This window comes from Carettochelys insculpta, chromosome 19 (assembly GCF_033958435.1).
Source record: "Carettochelys insculpta isolate YL-2023 chromosome 19, ASM3395843v1, whole genome shotgun sequence".
Lineage (NCBI taxonomy): Eukaryota > Metazoa > Chordata > Testudines > Carettochelyidae > Carettochelys > Carettochelys insculpta.
Window position 1 is genome coordinate 7716102 of NC_134155.1, and position 19085 is coordinate 7735186.

Genomic DNA, 19085 nt, shown 5'->3' on the forward strand with positions numbered 1-19085 from the left:
ATTGTCCTTAATACATTCAATTTACTGTAAATATGAACATAACTGAAAAGTGAATCTCTGTGCAGTGGTTTTTCTGCTTCTGTATCTGAATCGGTCTTCATTGCCTGGAAGATCGACTTTCTGGGGTTCGATTTTTTGCATGCCCAGTGGAGACACATGAAATAAAACTGTTGGGGTCGACAGTCAACCTCCGTACTCAGTCTTGCAAGGAATAAGGGAGGTCAATGGGAGAGTTTCTCCCATCATCTTACCTCAGCGAGGACAGCCAGAAAAGTTGATTCCAGCTACACAATTGATTATCTACAACTGACTTTAAGGTCTAGTGTAGATATGGCCATAGAGTTTATATCTAGAGAGGAATCACCGTGGGGAGGGGGTCATTAGCTCTGACCTTTGTATTAAAGGGTCACCAACACCTGTACACTACACCCCACAACTGCAGTTGTGTGCCACAGGCAGAGTATGGGAGGGACTGAAATAGATCAGTGCTTGAGACCCCTGTAATGGCAAGGAACTGATTGGAAGAGATGCCCTGATGCTGACAAGCAACCTGTATTCCATGCCATAGAGCAGGGGTGAGCAAACTTTTTACATCGAGCCCTACTTTTTGTCCTTGCAAGTATAAGTGCCCTCCCGCTCCTGCCACCATCCAATGTAATCCAAACTGACTGAAATTTTGGTTATGTTCCTATAGGGAAAAAAAAACCTTTTGGGACATGTAAAAAAATAAGTTTGTAGACTGTAAAAACCTACATAATTGTATATAAATGTGAATACACATCCATAAAACGGTGACATAGGTCAACATTTTTAATGAGATCGATGAGCCTGAGATCCACCAGCTGACGGTGCTGCACCCCCTCTTATAAAACTTCATGCTGCCCTGAGGAAGTCCACCTCCCACTTTGCTCGCCCCCTGCTATAGAGGAAGGCAAAGTCACTGGCCTGGGGAAAATGCTTTCTTCTTCAATCGATTGCTCATGTGCATTCCAGTGTAGGTGCACATGTGTTCTCAGTTGCTGGACATTTTTCCCCTAACCAGTAGCCATTGGGTCAGAGTGGCATCCCCTGGAGTGGTGCTGATAAAACACCTAAGAGAGGCACCATGCTCCCTTCCCCCTGCTCAGTTCCTTCTGGCTGCAGTGTCTGTTGCTGGAACTACCCGTTGCTCATGCAAGCAATCTTCTGAGTTAGCTGTGAGGGCCACTTACCTGGTCACGTGGAAAAAGTTTGTGGTTTGGACATCCCAGAAGCGGCTATCTCCCTTGCAGGCCACAGTCCCCTCGATTCCAAGTTATGTGTGGCACCTAAGCTAGATGGGGCTGTCCCTGTTCTTTATTACAGTTCACACAGCGTTTAGTTCTGCCTTTCATCCTGGTCCAGGCCTTTCGTCGGTCATCTCCAGCCCTGTGTTCAAGAGATTGATGAAAGGCTTAGAAAGGGTTAGGCTACCAGTGTGGGCCCCTGTACCCTCCTGGGACCTTATTTTGGTTTTGGCCAAGCTTATGAGGCCCCCTCTGCAATCCTGCTCCCTGCTGTTTCTAGGTGACAAAACAGCCTTTTTGGTGGCCATCGAATCAGCCAGAAGGGTGTCTGAGCTGAGGGCCCTCCTTAGGGACCCACCGTATATGGTATTCCACAAGGACAAAGTTACACTGAGACCCCATCTGGCTTTCCTGCCAAAGGTGGTCTCCTCTTCCCATGTCAATCAGGATATTTCATTACCTAATTTTTACCTTAAACTTTGTACCACCATGAGGGAGCAGAGTTGCATACTTTAGATGTCTGCAGAGACTTGGCTTTTACATGGACAGAGGGAAACCATTCAGGAAGTCGCGGCAGCTCTTTGTGGCTGTGGTGCACAGGACGACGGGGCCACCCGGATTCATCCCAGAGGATTTCTTTCTGCATAGTGGCTTGTATTAATGAATACTGCAAGCTAGCAGAGTTTCCCCCTCCTCCGATCAGGGCTCACTCTGCAAGGGTGCAGTCCTCGTCCATGACGTTCCTATCCCACCTGGTCCTCCATACACTCATTTTCAGCCCATTACGCGATTACACAGCATGCTCGGAATGATGCTGCAGTGGGCAGGGGTGTAGTGCAGTCATTCTGGGGCTCCAACCCCACCTTCGAACATCAGCTTGCATTCATCTACATTAGAATGCACATGAGCAATCACTGGAAGAAGAGAAGACAATTAGCTGTTTCTGTAACTGGTATTCTTCGAGATGTGTTGCTCATGTCCATTCCAAAACCCACCCGCCTTTCCCTACTGTTGGAGTAGCGGGCAAGAAGGAACTGAGCAGAGGGGTGGAGTGGGCAGAGCCTATATTGTTCTCTATATCAGCGCCACTCCAGGGGGGTGCCGTTCTGCCCGACGGCTACCAGCTAGGGGAAGAATTTTCCATCAACTGAGCATGCGCACATGCGCAAATGTACATTGGAATGGACATGAATTACACATCTCAAAGAACACAAGTTACAGAGGTAAGTAACTGTCTTTTCCGGTCCCTCACATATTGTGATAAATTAGACCCTGAGCCTGTGAACTTCGCAAAGCCCAGGCATCCGTAAATATGTGAAATGCAGCACAGCCCCTAAGAAGTTAGGGTTGGAGGAGACTTCTTCAAGTCACCTATTTCCACTTCCTGTGTCAAATAATATCTTCCTGTGCTCTGATTCCACTGGGAGCTTCTCTAATGTTTCTTGAAGATTATTAATAATGGGGATTCAGTTACTTCCTTTTGTGTATTCTGTTTCATATAATTGTTCATAGTGTGAAATGTGCCTTTATATCTAACCTGACTCTTGCCAGATTTAGATTCTCACTAGAGCTAATGATTAAAATATCACTGACATAAGTCTTTACTTTCTCAAAATGCTCCTCAGATAGTGGCCTGACAAGTGAATGTTTGAGGAGTATGTATGTGAAATTGCTGTTGGTTGTGTCTATGTCTGTTATCTGACAGTCTGGAAAATACCAAAACTCATTCATTTCCTGCCATTGTTAATTCTTAGGACAACAACAGCATCTAAAATGTGACAGGCACTTTCCCAATGAAGGGGGCAGACAGTGAAGAGATGGTGATGAAATAACTTGGTGAACTGGTTGTTGAGGGCTATTGTGTGCGTTTGATGGCAGTGCTGCTGGATTTTATTTAAACTTCTCCCTTCTCTCTCACTGTTTCCTGTTCCCAAGTTTGAGTGGAGAGCACATTTTAATTGATTTGTGAGTATTTGTAGTCCTTTCAGAAGAAGTGACTCTAGAAGAGGTTGGATTCTCAGGCCTATATACACTTGCCCTGCCGGACACTTGTTTAACTGTCGTGAAGGAATCCCGTGTGGTTTAAGCCTTCAGAGTGTCCATACAAAGTCCAGGAACTTCCTTTTGCTTTGGGAACTTTAGTCTCGACCTGGGGATGCCACTCCTCTTGCACCCTCTCTGTAGCCTTGCAACCACCTGTTTGCTACCCAGGCCCTGGAACCATTGCTGGCTGCAGGCCCACCAACAGAGGAAGCAAGAGCGGCAAGTGCACCTGGGCCCGGAGGTTCAAAAGGGCCCACAACTCCCAGCCCCTGGATCCCCAGGCCTCCGTGAATTGCAGTTGGAGCAAGGGCTGGGGTTGGACTACGCCACTGACTCCCCTAAGCCCTGCCCTGTCACTTGAGGCCCCGCTACAGTGGCTGTTGGCTCTGCTGGGGCTGGCTGTTTGACTCTCCATTGTCTTAAATACATTTTCTCCCAAAACTCCATTTGGGTGGGTGTTCTGGGGACCTTATGGTACCTCCCAAAGGGCACATGGTAGCTGTAACACACACGCGCACGCACACACCCTTGTGCATAATATTCTGACACCACTTTATATTCCTCACCATTTTATAATATTCTTTGAGTTGGGGTTAGAGTCCTGTAGAGGTCTCCAGTGTCTGTCTGCTGCAGTGCCTCACTTGTCAGAGAAGGCTTCATGTTTCAGAAGATCTTGGCTGGTCTTTGAAAATGTCCCACATGGCTCTGAGTCTGAATCTGTTTGAAACCTCTACTGCATAATATCAGTCATTTCTTTTCTTTGGGAATTTTGCACTCCAAAAGCCAGGCCTTGCAGAAGAGCTGGAGAAATTGACTTCTCTCCGCTCCAGCTAACTCATTGTCCTGACATGTTGCACACCGAGTCAGAGTTCACCATTGTGCCTTGTCTCAGGTAGTTGGGCAGACATACTTAACACCTTGTCAGTCATGGTGGATGCATGCAAAGAGAGGTGTTTCATGACACAACAATTTCATAACTTTACAATATCAACCAGAATATATAAGTTGTACAGCTGGATTCCTCAAATGGTTGCAGAGACAGAGGTGTTATTAAGCATTTGGTGCAACAGTGGGGAAGATAAAGATGGCAGTGGAGCAGGGAGAGAAACACAAAGGAGACACTGAGGTTGGCATTGTGAATGGAGCTAAAGATCTTTCAGGACACTACTAGGAAAGGGGTGAAGTCCTGGTAGCATTTAAGTAAAAGCAGGAATTTTGCCATTGCCTGAGATGAGCCTTCATTTCACTCAAGGACTGAAATGTAGGCTAGTGACAATTGTGCCAGGCCTGAAAGGTAAGAATGAGAAATTCAGGCATGATATGGTAGGTGAGGAGTAGCCAGTAGTGGGGATCAAAGAGGGAAGTTACCTGATGAGAGCAGTCGGCAAAGAAAATAAACTTTGCTGCTGTGTTCTAAATGTGCTGTAGCAAAGAGATCTAGGTGCCAGGAGGCCAAAAAAAGAAAGGGCTGCAGTAAAACAAGGGGCAGGAAGGTGACCAGGATCTGACAAATAGGGCAGGTTTGTTTTTCAGCTGTGGTAACAAATTAAGAATGGAATTTACTTAGTACTGTAGAAAATATTGAATTGGTAATGTTTGGATAGGGGAAGGAATGGAGGATTTCAAGGATAAAAGGGGTGGGGAAATGGTGGTGTTGAAGTTATAATGGAGAAAGATGAAGGCAGGAAATGGGTGTGAGAGAAATTGAATAGAGTTTGGCCAGGTTGATCTGGAACTGACAGAAGATGAGCTGTGAAGCACCTTTCATCCTCTTGAATAAAGCCATCGGTAAGTCCTAGTTACCATCTCAGAGGAAAGAGCCTGTAACATTGAAGCATTCGGTAGATGAGGGATTTCTTGAGCCTATTTTTTGCTCTATAACAGAACACAGATTGGTTTCAATCTGAATGCTGCCTTTCTGATACCAAATATCTTTTTTTAATTAGTGCCATTCAGGAATTATGGGAGGAGGTCATTATGTCACTTACGCCAAAAACCCAAATAACAAGTGGTACTGTTATAATGACAGCAGCTGTAAGGTAAGAATTTTGTTTTCATGTAACATTAGTTATGTGGGGCACAACTCAATTTTATGAGAACTGTTTAGAAATAGGAATAGCTTGAAAAATGGTAACATAAACATAAAAATGGTGATCTGAAATTGCACGTGGAAAACTTGTAACATTAAAATTTGAATAGCACCATAGGGAAACAAACTTGATTTTTTTAATTAAAATGAAGAAGTTGCCCAGTAGCAGTCTAGAAATATTTTGTCATTTGTTCTAGACATTCCGTGATGGTAACACAATGGCACGACTGCAATTGTAGTAAATATTTTTTCTCCTTTGCAGGAATTACATCCTGATGAAATTGACACCGACTCTGCCTACATTCTTTTTTATGAGCAGCAGGGGGTAGACTATGCACAATTCCTGCCAAAGACAGATGGCAAAAAGATGGCAGACACAAGCAGCATGGATGAAGATTTTGAGTCTGATTATAAAAAGTACTGTGTTTTACAGTAAACAAGTGATCTTCCGTGGACAGTTGGGGGGCATTCAGGGTAACACCTTGAAACTTACATTTGGCTACAGTGTTATTGAAGTGAATGAGCTAAATGTCAGTTGTCCTATCCTGTGATCAGAAAGCACAAAATGGAAAACCTAACTAGGTAGCAGTTAACATAAACATTATTTTTTTCTAATATCTCACTAGTGCTCTAAACAATTCTGATGTTAGACATCAGTTTAAGACTGCCATTGGCCTTTAAATAAAATGGTTTGATGAAGGCCAACAAGGACCAAATAAGAGCTAAATGAAATAATCCAAATAAGAGCTGAACAGAATAGTGTAGAGTTTACCATTTATTCTAACAAAATTCTAAGGTTCTCCTTAGACTCAAGGTGATAGGAAAAATTGTAGTGTTGTCTATTGACAACATGATATTGCTACCTCCTTGTATCTGTAGTTTTATCCCATTTTATTGGCCAGACAGGGAACTCGAGAAACTGAAAAGTGCACAAAACTTCAGAATGGTTATGGAATTTTTCCAATTTTTGCCATTATTTGTGTGCATCATTGCTTTTACTAGGTTGAAAGCACAACAAAATCATCATATGGGAGCAGATCGATTGCTGCACTAGAATTGGTTTATTATATTTGTTTTCCCCTCATGTTGGTTGTGTGCAAATCAGCAAGTTTCAGGAATGGCTCTCTGGCCTGAGGAATCTGATCTTGTAGACAACTGAGAAGTCTCAGGCCGGAAGGAGTATCAGTGGTTTTATGCATTGTGTCTGAATGTGCATTTTGCACAAAGTGCTCCCAGCTCATGGAAGGAATGACGTTCTATTTCTTTATTAGTGTTGCTTTTAAATTTGCACTTTTAAAAAAAAAATTCATGCAATTAAAATTAAAAAGCAGTGAGGTTTTTTTGTTGTTGCTGTAAGGGCTCTAGAGTGAATGGATGTCTTATTATCTACCATGTCTTTTAAAACGAGCATAAGAAATTATGGTTTTCAGGCAGTTATGTGAAGAGTCAAGGATTTTTGTTATTCATTTCAGAATTTTAATTGGGTTTGTTTTTTTAATTGGTTTGCGTTTTTGTATTTTGTTAATAGGGTAGGCATTCACTTTGGAAAAACAACACAAAACAAAACACTTATTGACGGCAGCAGGCAACAAATTAACTATTTGGCACTCATTTTGTTACTCACTATGTTCCACTTTCCTTGCCATCTAAAACTCTCTGTTAAGACAGTGGTGCTTTTGCATGTTCAAGGAATGCAGGACTGGGACATGATCAAGACTGGGGAAAAAGGTTATTTATGAGTAGGCATTTCTTTTAGTCTTTTAGCAGTGTTAAATTGTCAGCATATCTGAATTCAGGCAAACGTTTCACTCTTTTTTTTTCAGCTTTTTCTTCAACGGCACCTCAGCAAGCTAGTAATTTTATCGTTCATTTTCTTCACCACCCTCTCTTTAGAGTTGGCAAAATTACTGATTAAATTTACATTCATATGGTAGATCTATAAAATTAGTTAATATTCAGTCTCCTTAGAGTGTGTTCTACAACCAAGCCAAATCAGAAAGGGGCTGTTTTGCATCCATTTCAGAAACTATATTACGTTGATTGTTCTGTCTTTACTCAGGCAAAACCCCTGATATCTTAAATGGATGTTGCATTAGACTGATCAGTTTCAAAACAAGTATTGTCATTGACCGAAGGTGTCTCTCCCTATTCTGTGTGTTCTTTTTATCTAGTGAGTGGTCTACACAGTGAGACTGAAGAAAAGCAAATGTTACAAATAGTGTAATTTCTCATTTAGGGATTTTGTGATCACATCTGTCAATATCTCCCTAGCCAAACTCCATGAAAATTGAAAGATTTTCAAATTATTTACTTAAAAAGATTTTATTTAAGCAGGTAGCACAATCTACTAATGTTGTTTGATTTTCTGTGTTTGTTACATCCGTTGTAATTATTTTTTAAATTAAATTAATTCATAAATTAGGAAATTTATTAAGTTAACGACATTCTATTTGTAAATTATTGTATAAAACTTATTGACAATGCACTGACTTTAGAAGGATGTTAATGTACATAAATACCATGTAAATAAAAGTGTTGATGTATTGGAATATGAGCTGTATAAAAAAAGTATCAGTAACTGTATATGAAGTGAACCGGTTTATCTGTAACTATATTATTCAGACAAATTAAATACTGTGGATGCAGCTCAAGTGTCAATTTCTTTGTGTCCAAGTTCATTTTAAATGTAAGTTTTTTATTTTTTCTACTCAAAAGTTTCATTACTTTTTTCAGAGTGTATATACATTTTTGGATTCAGAGAATTCATAACATATCTGCTCATTCCATTCAATCCTTTTGAAAAATTGTTAATGCAACTGTTTAAATTAGCTAAAGATTTTTCTCTCTACATTTATTTTTATTGCCTTTAATCACTTTGGATTATATTCTAACAATGTTCCTTTTATTTTCTGAATGTGCCAGATGAACCGTATTTTTAGAAAGTAAGTTTCCATACCTATCTTACAACTATACTTCAGATTATTAAAGTGAAGATATTAAAAATGTCTTGGTATATAATTTGTGTTGTGAATTTTTCACAGCTTTGGACAATGAAAATAGATTTAATAGTTTCTAGTCACTTCATTTTAATTAGCACAATATTGTGATGGTTGGGTCACCCTTCCTTCCCCCAAGTTGGGAAAGTTGCTGAAAATCTTTGTTTTAAAATAAACGGAATTTTAACAATTGTGCAAAGCTTTTTGTCAGTTCAAAGTTTCCATAAAATCTTTTCTACAAAACTCACTAATATGACCTGTTCTTGTTTTAATTGGGAAGTGTCACAGTGAAAAGCAGCTCAAAACCACATGGTGGCAGTGTGGACTACTGCTGTTCTTCCATGGTGTGCAAATAAAAGTAGTTTATTCCAGAAACCAAAACTCCATGTACTATTTTGTCAAGATTTTCATGATGGCCTTTTGTCAATTTTCTCAAGAATTTTAGCAAGAATAAAAAAGCAGGAATAATCTTTTTATTTATAGAAAAATCGCTCAAGACAGTAACAAGCTTACTTGACCTCGTCCCAAAAGGTCTTCTGCCTTCTGTTTCTTTATTCAAGCTGGTTGCCGCCCCAAAAAGACAACGGGAACTGCTGAAGTTAAGATTTTTCATGTTAATGGTACTGTTTGAAATCAATGACACACATCAATTTGCTTTCAGGTTCAAGTGTTAATCTGATTCCTACTTTCCTATGCTTGACAAAAAGTACACTTGAGCGTGTAAAGTGCCTGTTTCCTTCATGAAAAGACATTATACTGGGACTATTCCCATTCTCTAGCCTCTTGGACATGCCTGGCTTGCCAGGTGTTGAGCAGTCTGGGCTTGTTGTCTAAACTGAGGATTTTCTTGCGTGAAAACCCCTTTGTTCTGTAAGAAACCACCTTCAATCCACACAGCTGAGCCTATTGTTCAGGAATAATGGGGCATTTATCTCCAAATAGTAACTCTGTCAACATGAACAACTTTTGCAGACTCCCTCCATTTCAATTCCATAATTGATTTGGTGTATACAAAGCAGAGCTAATTATGACTTAATTGGCCTCCTGGGAGGTATCCCATCAAGCTCAGGTAAGCATATGTAGTGCCACAAACTCTGCTACCTTTTTCCTAGGTATCCCAAATTGCTGTGATCTCTGTTGTTCTGGCCATTTTGCTGCATGGCTGCCACAAGGCTCTGGCACTTGGATACTAAGGGGCTCTGGTGCTGGCTTCAGCCCCTGGGGCTCCGGTCTGCCCCATAGGCTCCAGTCCATGCTCTGCAGGAATGCAGTGGGTGTCCCCCCAGCCCGCTGGCCCTGTGCTTAGAACTCCAGCCCTGGTTTGGGGCTCTGTGAGGCTGCAATGGGGCTCCTCACTGGCCCTGTGGCTCAGAGCTCCAGCTGTTCTAATTTACACCCTCTAAGAATGTCACTCACTGTAATTCTCCAGCAAGTAAATATTGATAAGAAAACTGCTAAGCTGGGTTATAAATTACTGAGAAGAATATTCAGGGCAAGTGTGAATATGGACTTTTTGAAGCCGAAGAGTCCCAGGGAATGCACAAGGGAATCTCTTTGACTTGAATAAGTATATATTTATACTTGCTCTGAATGTCCACCTCAGAGCTGTCTCCCCCTCCTCAAACCCCATGCCCCTTCCCTCCTCCAGAGCCAGCTAGCCACCCCAGTCCTCTGCTCTGTAAAATTAGTTAATATTCAGTCTCCTTGGAGCGTGTTCTACAACCAAGCCAAATCAGAAAGGGGCTGTTTGCATCCATTTAAGAAACTATATTATGTTGATTGTTCTGTCTTTACTCAGGGAAAACCCCTGATATCTTAAATGGATGTTGCATTAGATTGATCAGTTTCAAAATAAGTATTGTCATTGACTGACTGAAGGTGTGTCTCCCTATTCTCTGCCCTCCCTCAGAGCCAGTCACCCCCTCCCCACTTTCACCCAGCAGTCACTGTCCTAGGCAACTTCAACCACAGTAATTTTTCCAAACTAGGTAGTCACTTCACTCTGACGAGTATTTCCAGTTCAATAATGGCTCTTCTGGGGAACCACTGACGAGTGTCTGAAAAAATAGCAAAGAAAACATGATGGGTATGGGTACAACGATACCATTCCACTGACGAGATGGTGAGAACAGAGGCAATGCTGGAAAAAGTTTTATTAAAAACCCTTTGTGAATGGCAATGAGGCAGAACTATCCAGGGCTCTGTTCTCCCGGCTGATGTTCCCCCAGCAGCGGCAGCAACAGTGCTGCAGGGAGAGCACCCCTCCCTTTACCCAACCTGCTTCTGTCCAGCCCAGAGCACCCCAGCCTGCTCTGACATCCCCACCCTTCTGCCCAGACTCCCAACCTCAGCCTGTTCCTGCACCCTGCGTGCAGGTCCGGAAGGTTACTCTACTGATTCCTGATGGCAGTCATGCCAGGTGGGCCTCATTAAAACCCACGCAGTGTAAGTGGAACTAGGAAGTCCCAGTGAAGGGGAAGAGAGAGACAAGCACAGCCAGTCCCAAAACGAGCTGAGTCCCTGCAGGAACTGCAAGTTTTGGTTGACTTGATGGGAATTCAGTGCTGCTCTCCGTGGTGTCATTTGAGACTGAGGAAGCTAAATAAAGCCAGCTCCCAGGAGGCAGGTGTGCTCCATAGTAATCTATTCTGTATGTGCTTCTGTTTCACGAGGTGGGATACCTGTCTGCTTGCAGGGAATAAGGACAAACTACCCAGCATTGCAGGGTGCTAACTGGGAGAGTGATACTCATTAATGTGAAAATCAATTCAGTCTTCCTTGTAAACAGCAATGAAAATAAGACACTGCATCTCAGAGCTAGCAGCATATGGCAGATTGAATCCAAGCATGGAGGGGCCCCGGGGGTCTCTGATTAGTATCCACTCCGGCTGGACTTGCTCTGGGGCTGGGGAAGGAGGCTGAATGAAAATGGAATGAAAATGATTCCTGATTTCAACACTGTAAATAAAGGTCGCAACGTAGAGCTTTGTATCAGAGTTTCTCACATGCTGAGACTTACAGACCCTGAGGGCACCATTTTGTGGTGACCTGAAAAACGGTACAACCTGCGCTTGCTAGTGCAATCTTCCCCATAGTGCTTGGGGTAGGGGCCACCTCTAGAAGCAGGTGTAACTCAGCCCCAGTGACTCATTCAGTCTTGGCCTCAAACAAGACCTGAGAAGGGGAGGGGCTGGTAGCAGGGGGAGTTAGGCTTTGCAATAAGAACAGGGAGCAGTGAGTGCAGGGAGCAGTCATACTGCAGGGTGACCACGGGGGCAGTCATGCCTGTAAGAAAATAGCCAGCTGGGACTGGGGGCTCTGAATATTGCAGATCACTGGCCAGGGTTGGTGGCCCCTGTCTTGGCCTCAGCACTATACACAAGGGTGGAGTCCCTCTGGACAGTGGCCCCTTCCCCAAGAAGCAGCTTCTAGCTGGGGCCAGCTGGCAGAATGTCCTGGGGAGGAGCAGAGCATCACAACCCTGGCCAGCCTCAGGGCTCCCCTTAGCACCCCACACCTCCCTAGCCCCTACCTTCAACCTCGCACCATAGCCTGAACAATACCAGGTAACTTCTCTAAATCATAGATGCAATAGTAAAAATCTGTTTAAAATGTCAAAAAACCTAAAATTCCTCCCACATAATTTTCTAGGGGAAAAATTAAACTAAACCCCAGTTGTAGTAAGTAGTAGTAGTAAGCCTCTTCCACTCCTACATCTTGGAGCATAGGCCACTGACCATCATTCACCAGCATCCCATAACCTGGGCAATCTTTTCCAGTTCTAAACAGGTATGCCCCATCTTTTTAGTGTCTGCCCTCAGGTCTCTACACCAGGTGTTTCTTGGGTGCCCTCTTTTCCTTTTTCCTTGTGGGTTCCAACTTAAGGCTTGTCTCGTAATGTTGGTGGCAGGTTTTTCTGAAGGGGTGTCCAATCTATCGCCATCTTCTCTTCCCGATTTCTTCTTCGGCAGGAAGTTGGTGAGTCAGTCACCGCAGGTCTTGGTTGTTGATGGCGTATGGCCAGTGAATCCAGGGGCTTTTACAGACGCAGTTACTGTTAATCGTCTGGATTTTTGGACAGTCCTCTTTGTTGTTCCCCAAGTTTTTGCTTCATGCAGTGGGACTGATTTGATGCTGGAGTTGAATAACCTGATCTTAGTTTGAGTTCGGATTGGCTTAGAATTCCAGATGTTTTTCATCAGGAGAAAAGCTGTTCTTGCTTTCCCAGTCCTCCCTCACATCAGTATCAGTGCCCCCCTCCTTATCAACGATGCTGCCAGGTATGTGAAGCCCTCGACTTCTTCCAGTGTGCTGCTGCCAAGTATAATTGCCTCTGTGCTTCTGATGTTGATTTCTGAGGTCTGAATTTCAAGCCTGCTGTAGCTGAGATGTCAGTATAGTAAGTAGAGTCTACTTCCTCAGATTCCTCCTCACTCCAGTAAACAGCACTTCCCAGTTAGTAACTACAATCATTTTGTTACTCCATCGGATAAATGACACATGTAGTCCACTTATATGGTGTGCCTGCTGTTATCTGCAGGGCTGTTAAGTTTTCAGGCATGAATTGGTGGCGGGTGGTATCAATTTCCCTCTCAAGCAACCTCCTTTCTCCTGTCTGATGATTCAACGAGTCAAGTCTAATATGTCACACGTTTTAATGTATGTCTGAAATCTGTTCATAAGTGACTCCTGGTGGTGATGCTTGAGCCTCCAGCTGAAGAGGTTCTGGACAGTGGTGAGATGGATGACTTGTATCCATCGATAAGAATTTAACAAGCTCCTCTCATGGGATTAGTATATTGTGCATGGGGCAGGGAAGAGCCTTTATCACGCCAATGTAAATTCAGTGTTTATTCCACTGAAGGTAGCAGTTGTTGTCTTATTTATGCTAGAATAAGTTAGAGTGGAATGTGGGTCCCAAACACACTGCATTTTAGACTCTGAATCTAATTTTTTCCTGCTTGGCTTCATACAGGGATTCCCAGTTGTGTGCGTTAAATCTTTATTAACTTTCACATAGCACCGATCAAATGTTTTCTGATCTTTTTGCCTGAGTTCTTTCAAGTCGGGTATTTGGCCTGCAGTTTTAAAATAGGTCTGTTGGCCCAAGTTGAACCCCAGGTGCTTAACTCCATGAGACTCTGTAATTTTGGCTGTGGTAGTGTTTTTCTGTTTAGACAACTAACTCAGCTTTTTTTGTCTATTGTTTAGGAAATGAAAATCAAAGTCAGCACTCTTATCGAGTAAAGTTAATTAATATGGCTGTACTTTTCATGTCAAGTGTAAACTTTGAACACATGGTAGCCAGTTTTTTTTTTTTTAACCCTGAAATATGAGGTTCTGTAACAGCACATGCCTGTAGCAAATGAATAGCGTGTTCCGTAAAAAGAAACAATGGGACGGATCATGGTCACCCTTTGGCTTTGTACTGAGACGTCCATCCTCCCATAAATATTGGTGCTCTAAATCATACATCATTTTGGTGTGTGTTTTCTAGGTCCCTAGTGACTCATCTAGTCCAATCTGCTTCCTGGCCAGACTGACTCCATTACACCTAATAGGTTTTAAGTCCATAAATAGACACACACAAAGAGTGAAGGTGATTTCACATACTCTGTTGGCAACTTGGTCCATTTCCCACCCGGTCTGCAGTTCCCCTTTTCTTCTAAAATTTTTAAACTGCGGCTTCTTTGCTGAGGCATAAGCCCATCATTCTGCATTCATTTATTGCTGAGAACAATTGATCGTGAAGAAGGATGGTCCAGTGCTCTGGTTCTCAATGGGGTACACGTATCCCTAAGGGTATGAGGAGATCTCTAGATATTTGTCTAGTTTTACAACAAGCTACATTTTAAAAGCATGAGTGAAGCTGGTGGAAAATAATACAGGCTGCACCTCTCAAATCTGGTACTCTTTTGTCAGGTCCATGGATGTTTCAGGCCGAGAGAGTAACAGTCTGGTGCTAATGCAGGAACCTCCCTGTTCTGCGGCAGTGTGGGGCTGCAGCCGGAGCCCACCTGCTCTGCAGTGGTGCAGGGGGCAGAAGCTGAAGCCCCCACCTTTTCCACAGCAGCAGGGGGCAGCGGCTGGAGTCCCATGGCAGCCCCAAGGCACCTGGTCTGGGACCAGGGTCCAAGGGAGGGAGGCTGGAGGTCAGGGAGCCCAGGACTGTCTGGGGGCAGAAGCCCTAGACCACCCCGGTCTGGCAAATTCTCTTATTTGGGACTGGTCGGGTCCTGACCGTGCCAGACAAGGGAGTTGCAACTTGTATTTCATACAATGACTTGTTCACATTTCCTATGTTCTATATGCTGCAATGTAAGCTGAATATTTATGTTCCGATCGATTTATTTTATAATGACAAGGTAAAAATGAGAGACAGCAAGTTTTCAGTAATTGTGCGCGGTGACACTTTTATGTATATTTGTTTGATTTTGCAAGCAAGTAGCTTTTAAATAAAGTGACACTTGGGGAGAAGCAAGACCTCCAATTCCTTAAAGGAGTATGGTCAGCTGGAAAGGTTGAGAACTAGTGGTCAAATGGCCTGAAAATAGTGTTTGTTTTTCTTTCCCTGACTCGTCTACAGATTTGGTGTGTGATTTTGAGCAAAACATCTTAACTCTGGGGGTTTGTTTTATTACCTAGGAAGTGGCTTTAACCAGCCAGCTCCCAGGCCATTGGGAGAATTACTTCATTCCTATTTCTGAAGAGCTGTGAAGACCTCTGATGAAATTCTATAATATTTAACCCTTTGCCTATTTTACAAAAATTGTCTCCATCCGGCTTTGGTCTTTGCTAACCTCCATAGTTTCATTAACCAGCCTTCATATTATTTTCCCATATCTTCCTTTTTCAGTCCTCTGAATTATCCTTCCTCTGTTTAGTGCTTGTCAGAAGCACATTTCAACAAGGATGGCAAAGTACACAGAGTCACTTTAAATGTCATGACTTGCATTTTTCTGAATAGTGAAATATGCCATAAACAGAAATGTTTACCATGGTGTCCTTGACAGCCTGAGACTCGGTGAAGCATTCAGTATCACTGAATATGGCTTTGCAGATAAAATAGTCCAAAGCAAAGAGAAGATGAATCTTTGAACCATCCCGGTCTTACAGTACAGCTTTTTAAGAACTAGTGGGTGGGAGAAGTACATATTGCACACACTGTAACAATAACTCATTGAGTTGTGCAGTAATGAACCATTTTTATAATTGCCCAAACGAGCTGGGTAACTAGCCTCAGCTGTTAAAGTGCATAAACTATCAACACAAACATAAAACAGACAATTCCCAGGTGTCCTCACCCTACTACAACTGTGATGCCACCTTCATTGTTTTAATTTCCTTATTTCTACAGTACACTTGTCGACACCACTATAGAAAACAAAGGGTTGCAGAAGTTTGTGCTCCATCTTATGAGCCAGGGTCTTCTAAGGCCCTTTTATGTACACCCTTCAGAATACTGCAGCTTGGCTGCTGAATAATGAGCCCGAAGAAACAAGAGGATACTCCTTCTAATGAAAACTCTTCTGGCCTTCACAAACCTTCCCACATACTCGGCCTGCACAAATGTATGGACAAAATTTTGCCCAAAGCTTCAGAAAGTGGGAGAAAGACTACAAGGCGCGCACAACCGATCAGAAAGTCTCTTAAACCTAAGCAGAACTGATGAATTCAGGAAAACCCCTCTTTATGAATTTCCTTCCACTCAGTAGTGGCAGATGGCAGAACAAGGAGCAATGGTCTCAAGTTACAGCGGCAGATGTCTAAGTTGGATATTAGAAAAAACTATTTCACTAGGAGGATGGTGAAGCACTGGAATGCGTTACCTACAGAGAAGGGAGTCTCCATCCCCAGAGGTTTTTAAGTCCTGGCTTGACAAAGTCCTGGCTGGGATGATTTAGTTAAGTTTGGTCCTGCTTTTGGCAGGGGCTGGACTCAATGACCTCCTGAGGTTCCTTCCTGTCCTAGGATTCTATGATTCCACCTTAAGTCCCTTGTTTTGCAGGCGTCCAAGGAAGAGCAAAACTTATAATACAAAAGCATAATCTGCTGTAGGGAAACTACTCCAGGAAAGGCTTACTCAACAGAGCTCACTCCCTTCATTCCAAAGCAGTGTCCTGGGAAGAAAGGAAGGTTGCCAGTACAGAAGTACTTTGTAAAGCTGCCATTGGTGTAGGCATAAACCACTACTAAGGCGTTCACTACAGATGTCACCTTTGACAGGAAGGTGTTCCAATGGTACAGGTTGAACCTCCCTAGTCTGGCACCTTTGGGATCTGACCGGTGCCAAACAAGGGAATTTGCCAGACCACAGGAGGTCAGTGTTTTCCAGCAGCATTACCAACTCTTCCACGGCTGACTGGGAGTAAAGGGACTTTGAAGTACCCGCAGCTACGCACAAGCTGCCACTTGGAAGTGTCACATGTTGATGTTGCCGTGGGGGAGATTTAGCCTAATGGAGTGATGCATATGCACCACAATGCTTCATTAATAATCTTCCAACACCCTAATTACCATGACCCCTTTGCAGTTGGGGGCTAGTCTGACACACCCATAGTATCTTATATTGGAGGATTTCAAATTCCTTTGTGGGCCATTTTTATTATCTCATGGCCTGTGTTACTGGGCCTGGCTTTTTTTTTTTCTGGGATTATGAACATGTGGGCCCATGTCTGCAGTGTAGAGAGATTTCCTCAGAGTTGGTTGCAAATGGGTTTGAGCCATACTGGTAGGCAAACATTATTTTCCCCAGTATTTGTCTCATTTCCAAACAGTGTTGCTCAGTTTTGATTTGTAGGGGGATGACACTTCCACTCAAAACCTACATAGGCAACTTGCCCCCTGAAATTCTATAAGACCATTTTTAGCAGCCAAATTAATCACACCTAAAAACTTTCTTGTGCAGTGTGATGTCAGAGGTTACGTTGACACTACAATGCTCTGTCAACAGAAGTTACTGTTGGAAGGGATCTTCTGGCAAAACTTCTGTTGACAGTGTGTTCACACACAAAAGTGGATTGAAAAAGTGACCTGCTCTGTTGACAGGGAATAGCCAGACTTCAACAGAACAGCCAGCTGGAAGATCAGTAACTGCCTGGTGAGCTGGAAGCTCTGTCTGTTGACAGAAGGCACCCCCCAGACTGTCCACGTGGCTTTTTTGGTGGCAGAAACCATTGACAAAAGTGGTGTTCCTCATCACAGAGAGGCTGAAGGCTGCTGACGGTATGTTGACAAAATGCATTTTATGTGTGAACGTTTAACGGATTTGGTCAACAAAACTCTCTAGTGTAGACGTAGCCAGTGGATTTATATCAAATCCCCAAGATTAGTTAGGCGTCAGTGGTTTGTAGCTAATCCACTGAAATAAACTGATGGATGTACAAGTAATGTCCTTATTTCATAATGTGGAGTAAAGTGTTACAGACTACTAAGCTTTTGGTTTCCTAATGGAAAAAACTCATGATAATATCTGGAAGTAAATTGTTTTGATGAGCAGGTCCCTTCCCAAAGTGTTTGATTCAGAGAACAGATGAATATTTGTCAATTTGCACTTACATGTTTTATTAAAAGATGACATTTGCACAGCCCAATCCTTTCTAGCATCTAACAATGAATTTGTAGAACATTCAGTGCATTCTGCAGATGTCCGATCATTTCATGATGATACTCAGGATAAACATTAATATATTGATCCTGAACCATGAAAAATTTGGTTGTCTGAAGAAAAGAATGCAAACCACTGTCAATTCCACTTTGAATTTGACAAATAAGGCTTTTTTTACATTAATATAAAATACTGATTAATATTTTAAAAACTAAACTTCCTGAATTTGCGATGACCAAGGATTCGTATGTGAATTTAGGTAGTGATTTTAAATAGTAGCAATATTAAATTTTATTCCAAGGAATTCCAAGGGGTGTCTACAGATATTCAGGAATTATTTCACTACCAATTAAAATGCAGCTACCTCTGGTAATTACTAGCTTTAGATTCCGCAGCAACACTATGCAAGATTAGGAAAGGATATGGAAAATACACAGGGAATTTGTGTAAGAATCATGTGAGTACCCATTCTTGAATTTTTCCACTATTCTTGTGTAGGAGTGTGAGGGGGAGGCCAGGCAAGGTAGGGGTAGCCTGTTAGCCCAGTCAGCACCGCCCTGGTTCACCTGTGGCCACTGTCAGGCCTGGAGAGGTATAAAGGGAGGGAAGCCAGCTCAGTTTGGTGCTGACCAGTGAAGAGGCAGGCGCTGGCTCTGGGGCAGGAGGCCCCAGGCCAGATCTGCCACCTGGTTAGCCGTCAGAGGGCACAGCCCAGGACCCTCTCCCAGGTACCGAGGAGAGCGGAGAGCCCCACCCTGGGGAACCCCTCTCCCACTAAAAGGGGCAACTAGATTCTCGGGGCCACACCCCAAACTCAACCCATAGACTCTTGGGTGGGGGGGCCACAGACCCAGTCAACAGGCCCTGGCTCGGGGGCCTAGCCACTAGGCCACCTGGGCCCAGGTGCGAACCGCTCACACCTTGAATATAATTTGATGTTTTATTGTTCACTGACCCTGGATTTGTACAAACTATTTGATTTCCCCAACTTAGTCAACCAAAACAAAAAAAAAAGCAAACCAAACCAAAACACCACTCCTGCTTTTTTAGGGTGTTTCTACACAACACAGGTATTTTGGAATAAA

At 43.0% G+C, this 19085-nt stretch overlaps 1 protein-coding gene across 3 annotated transcripts in view; it reads left to right on the forward strand.

Annotated features, from left to right (window-relative positions):
* USP32 (ubiquitin specific peptidase 32) overlaps positions 1–8704 on the forward strand; it is a 175327-nt gene extending 166623 nt beyond the window's left edge. For all 3 annotated transcript variants that reach the window (XM_075013828.1, XM_075013829.1, XM_075013830.1), the window contains exons 33-34: positions 5255–5347; positions 5660–8704. In XM_075013828.1, coding sequence (XP_074869929.1) covers positions 5255–5347; positions 5660–5833 — 267 coding nt within the window. In that variant the 3' untranslated portion in view covers positions 5834–8704. The remainder of the gene's footprint in view (positions 1–5254; positions 5348–5659) is intronic.
* The last annotated feature ends 10381 nt before the right edge of the window (positions 8705–19085 follow it).